Source organism: Pipistrellus kuhlii, unplaced genomic scaffold (genome assembly GCF_014108245.1).
Source record: "Pipistrellus kuhlii isolate mPipKuh1 unplaced genomic scaffold, mPipKuh1.p scaffold_m20_p_3, whole genome shotgun sequence".
NCBI classification, from domain to species: domain Eukaryota; kingdom Metazoa; phylum Chordata; class Mammalia; order Chiroptera; family Vespertilionidae; genus Pipistrellus; species Pipistrellus kuhlii.
In genome coordinates this window covers 47,084,555-47,090,465 of record NW_023425529.1, presented here as the reverse complement: position 1 = coordinate 47,090,465, position 5,911 = coordinate 47,084,555, and the positions used below count along the sequence as shown (strand labels likewise).

At 39.8% G+C, this 5,911-nt stretch overlaps 1 protein-coding gene across 1 annotated transcript; it reads left to right on the top strand.

Moving 5' to 3' along the window:
- The first annotated feature begins 456 nt into the window (after window positions 1-456).
- LOC118729770 (olfactory receptor 6C6-like) lies at window positions 457-1,413 on the top strand. The gene has a single exon (XM_036457201.1). The coding sequence runs from the start codon at window positions 457-459 to the stop codon at window positions 1,411-1,413; it is 957 nt and encodes a 318-aa protein (XP_036313094.1).
- The last annotated feature ends 4,498 nt before the right edge of the window (window positions 1,414-5,911 follow it).

Genomic DNA, 5,911 nt, shown 5'->3' with positions numbered 1-5,911 from the left:
GAAATGCTACAAAAAAATAAAATAAAATAAAATAAAATAAAGGACATATAAAATGGAACTTAGTGATGAATAAAAGGAATAAAAATTACTTAAAATATTTTCTAATTTCAGAAAATAGAACATCTGAACTATTTAAATAGTCTATTAAGGTAAAGTCTTTGAAAAGATGATACAGATCAATGTTAAATTGTGGAGGTAAAGTTTGAATGACTGATAAACCACAGTAAGACTTATTTCAATCTTGTCAAAGGAAAATACTCAGCATTTTTATAAAGATGACTGACTTTAGAGGTCATGTTCATTTTGATGAACTCAAAGTAGATTTGTGAAAATATATACACATTGGTAAGTTTCTGAATATGAAACGTTCTATGGCTGAGAATAAAGAGACCTATTTTCTCACTTGTGCTTTAAATTTTTTTCTTCTTCTAGCTTTGATAGGAAAACAAAAAAGAAATGAATAAATCAACGGAAATAGAGTTCACTTTGCTTGGACTGACAGATGACCCTCTGTTGCAAATTGTGATTTTCCTGTTTCTATTTTTCAACTACATCCTGAGCCTGACGGGGAACTTCATTATCATTCTCCTCACCATGCTGGATCCCCGTCTCAAGACCCCGATGTATTTCTTCCTCCGAAATTTCTCCTTCTTAGAGATTTCATTCACATCCATCTGCATCCCACGGTTCCTAATAAGCATTCTGACTGGAGACAAAACAATTTCCTACAGTGGTTGCATAACTCAATTGTTCTTTTTTATTTTATTGGGAGTTACAGAATTCTACCTTCTGGCTGCCATGTCCTACGACCGCTATGTGGCCATCTGCAAGCCACTGCATTACCCCATCATTATGAACAGCAAAGTGTGCTGTCAGCTTGTACTCAGCTCTTGGATATCTGGATTCCTCATCATATTTCCCCCTTTGGTCTTGGGACTCAGGCTGGATTTCTGTGCTTCCAAAACTATTGATCACTTCTTCTGTGACACTTCTCCTTTATTGCAGATTTCTTGTACAGACACACATGTCATAGAACTGATGGCCTTTGTCTTAGCTGTGGTGACACTTGTCATCACTTTGCTGTTGGTGGTCCTCTCCTACGGGTACATCATCAAAACTATTCTAACATTCCCTTCTGCTCAACAGCGAACAAAGGCCTTTTCCACCTGCTCCTCACACATGGTTGTCGTCTCTATTACTTATGGGAGTTGCATCTTTATGTATATGAAACCTTCAGCAAGGGAGTGGTTGTCTTTAACTAAAGGTGTAGCTGTGCTCAATACCTCTGTTGCTCCCTTACTAAACCCCTTCATTTACACTCTAAGGAACCAGCAGGTGAAAGAAGCTCTCAAGGATATGCTTCAAAGGTTTTGTCATTGTGAAAACAATGAGACAAAATTGGGGTATAAGTAATAAGTTGTGGAAACATGAGTAGGAAAATTGAAAATAATTTTCAGTTCATTCATTCATAGCTATGCCATTTCTCCCGGCAATGATTTATGTCTTATTAAGCTTACTAAGTCTTCCTGATCTCTGTATTTCTCTCTGTTCTTTCTGTATAGATCTCTTTACTCTTTAGTGGTAAACTGCCTTCTCCAATTCAGAATATTTAATTCTATCTTTGACTAGAAATAGCTCTTCCCATAAATACTTTCATGTACTGAATGCTTTCAAAAACTAAACCTTGCAAGATATACGTGGTTAATTATTTCAACATGTGTGTGCTAATTGCTAAGCATTGCATGTGACTTTAAGTATTTTCTCAGTTTAAATGTGAGATAAAACTCAAAATCTGATAATTATAACATATAATAATTCTATTGTGATGAAAAAGAGAGCAAAATTAAATAATTTTAAGGATCAAGGTAGCCTTTCAAAAAGTTATTTACGCTGAAACTTGAAAGTTGAATAAGGAAACAAAGGATTCCAAGGGTTCTATAAACATAGATATAAAATGTGAAAAGGAGAGGTACAGTGATTGAGCATATGGTATTTGTAACATTATTAGGTATTATTTGGTGTAGAAATAATTGAACTCCAGGCTTTGATTAAAATTGCTTATATTGCCTTGCAGTATTAGGCCTACAAATAATAGCAACTCATGAAAGAAATTTAGGTATAATTTATTTACATATAGGGTTAAGATCTTTTCATATATTTTAAACTATTTTCAAATTAAAAATGCCTGATCCATTTTGGTTCTATCAGTGTAATCAAGTAATGTTTTTCAGGTGTACTCATACTATTGCAAGTTCATTCCTTTTTGCTGATGTGATTTAGTAGAATGTCTGGTGTCCTTGAGTCATAGCTTGCTTTCTCACCAGTAGTCCTATACCTTGGCATTCTTATTCTCTGAGGAATCGCTCCCTGAAACTCACCAGTGTGAAAATCAGGATGTACCATATTCAGAAATGCTAATTGCTGAAAGCTGTTATCACCCCACAATGCCCTTTGAAATAAGCTGTCTGCCAAAGGGAAAGAGATAAAAGGGAATGCTCCTTCATGTCTTGGTAACTCTACTCTTCACTTTCCATTCTCTAAGGAAGTTGGATGATTGGGAATGCCCCTAGAGGAGAAGAAGAAGGATACGTATGGAGGAGTACCATGACCATTTTGTTGCTCATTTTAGAAACCCATCTGTGTTCCAAATTAACTCCTATTATTTTTAAAAACTTAAAAAAAATTTGTTGTTGTTGGAAATGATACAGATGTCTCTCCCTTTCCCCCAATTGACCCCTTCCTTTCTGTTCCCATGCCCTCCCCGGGCCTACACCACACTATTGTCTGTGTCCATAGCAACAGACCTCAAAACTCAACCTGTTTTTGAAGAGTTAGGGAAATCTTGTTTGAACACCAGATAGAATTCTGAGGAAACTAATAGCATATACCTCAGGTTGGAGTCCTTTGGAAACTGGTTCAGGAAAGATGGTGGGAAATGGCAGTAATTTCTGAGAAAGCATCTATATATATTCTCAACAGTAAAGTAAGTAGTTCTCATGTACTATAAAACCACTATGGATCTCCTGTCTGATCACCAGTCTGACTACAAAACATCTCTGGAGATTATTATGCTAAATGAAATATGTAAATCAGAGAAAGAAAAATACCATATAATCTAATTTTTGTGTGAACAAAATAAATTGATGAACACAATAGAAATAGAGGCATGGGTACATGGAACAGCCTGACAGCTATCAGAAGGGGAGTGAATGGAAGGAATGGATGAAAGAAGACAAAAGGATTAGCCAAAGAACATATATGCATAACCCACAGACAACAGTGTGGTCATAGTGAGAGGGATAGGGTGGCAGGGGCTGGGTGGAGGTGGGCAAAAGGGGAGCAGATGAGGACATCTATAATAGTGTCAACAATAAAAATAAATGTAAAAAGCCAGCCTCTGCTGTTTTTCCATTTTACAAATTTTGCACAAAGTCCTCTTATTGATAAACTGTACATTTGAACCACAGAGAAGAGGATGCTGGGAAATGGTATCCTGTTTCCCTGGCACTCAGTGATCAACTACAAAAGTCATATGTGATCAGTTGGTAACAGACAATTCAATGCAGATACTTTGAAAATAACCAAAAACATGGGCTTAGAAATTGCAAATCATTACTTCTATCTCTGGCTGTGCCAAAGAATGATGTCAGTGTTAGGGGCAAGTTAAAGAGATAAGATTTGTTTTGTATCTCTTGTTCAGTTTATCCCATTAAATACAATAGTACTTGAAGTTTTTGCATTATGAATGTTTTAATCCATGTAATACATTCATATTACTTCAGATACTTTTGGCACCCTGTTGAAAACTATGTTTCCATGGGGCATGGTATATGGGCTTTATATGGAGGAAAGAATGAGAAAAAAGAGATATAAAAGTAAGAAAATAACTTTTATTACTACTAGAGGTCTGGTGCACAAAATTCATGCACTTGGGGGTGGGGAGATGTCCCTTAGCTCAGCCTGTGACTTCTTGCAGTCCAGGAGCCCAAAGGGAATGTCCAGCTGATGCCTTAGGCTCACTCCAATGGGTCATCCTTAGGGCTGCTGTGGAGGTGGGAGAGGCTCTGCCGTTGCCACTGTGCTAGCAGCCCTGAGCCCAGCTTCTGGCTGACTGGCGTTCCCCCTGTGGGAGAGTACTGACCACCAGGAGGCAGCTTCTCTATTGAGCATCTGCCCCCTGGTGGTCAGTATGCATCATAGTGACTGGTAGTTCTGCCATTCAGTCAATTTGCATATTACCCTTTTATTATATAGGATTAAAGTAATTATATTACCAGGAGGCTAGCACAAGTCTAGTACACATAATTACAAATTTCAGTGGTGAGGAGAGAACCAAGATGGCAGCATAGATAAATGCCTGTACTTTTTGCTTCCCACAACCACGTCAAAATTACAACTAAAATATGTGCTTTTCCATATTTTTGGTTCATCCAGAACCACGGGAAAGCAGGCTGAGTGTAAGTACTACAAATAGACAAGTAAAGAAGAAAACACATTGAGACTTGTAGAAGGTGTAGAGGCACCGAACAGGCTGGTCTGGTGTGCCACTTTTTAAATCAGGGGGGAGATTGCCTCTACGGAGGAACCTGGAGGAGCAAGGAGTCCCAGCCCCACACCAGAACCCCAGCCCAAGGCCCAGAACTGGGAAAAGAAGTCCCTACGAGCCATAAGAACTATGGACTATAAAAACCAGTGTGGATTAGGGCTGAGTGACACACAGGCTGCTGGAGACCCAACTGCTCCTCTTAAAAGGACAACACAGTAAACTGAATTTACTGGCTCCAGCTTGCTCTGACCTCCAGTGCCGAGCAAGGCTCTGGGGAACCTAGACACATACAGGGAGAAACTGAGCTGTCTGGCATCGAGGCAGGAACTCAGGGGCAGCTTTCTTCCGGATGGATGTGCTTACAGCAGTCATTGTTCCCCTGCTGGCAACCATTGCTCTCTGCTCCAGCCTGGTGCTTCCCTGAGACCACCCAACCCAATTTACAACCCCACCCAAGCTGTGAGCAGTGGCTTTTGTATATGAATGGTCTATCCTTTCTCAGCCTAAAACCTTCAAAAAAGCTGCAGCTGGGCCAGGGTGTATCAATAAAAGCCACAATGCTGGCTCCAGCACCAGCCTGCCTTGCTTCACAGCTGGGCCTTGCATGGATACTTCCAAACATAGTACAAAGAAGAGGAATCTGCATATCTCTCTGTAGTTCCTGTTGGGTGGCCCCAGGCAGTGGCTGTCTTTGCATCTCATTTGAGACCCAAAAGCCAGTGTACCCAGTGGTCATTATGAGACCACACCAGATTACAACTCTACACATCCATAAGTGACACACTCAAAAGGCAATCTCAGGGAGCACCAAACCCCATTGAAGCAAGTCCTAATCCATAAGGGTGTCTCCTGCACAGAAGCTCCCCCATTGAAGTCACAGCAGGTCCCTACATCCAATTGATCTGGAGATCAGTTCCCCACAGTGACACCAATACCAATCAAGGCTCAATTAAAACAAGACTGTGAACACAGCCCACAATGGGGTGCACCAACAGTGTCCACCTCAGGTGATTGGGGAGGCTAAGCAATGGGGCCCTATAGAACACCTGGCAGACAAGGCCACTCTATCAACTCAATTAGCAGCTACCCAATACATAGAAGCAAACACAGGGAACTAGCCAAAATGTGGAGACAAAGAAACATGTCACAAATGAAAGAAATGGAAGAAACAAACTACTGGATATAGAATTCAAAATAACAATTATAAAGTCACTCTAGAAACCTTCAAGGAACTTAGTGAGACCTTCAAAGATCTTAGTAAGAATGCCAAAAATAACAACAGACCCCGCCAAAATACAAAGGATTGTTACAAAATACTATGAACAACTCTATTCCAACAAACTGAACAACCTGGAGGAAATGGAC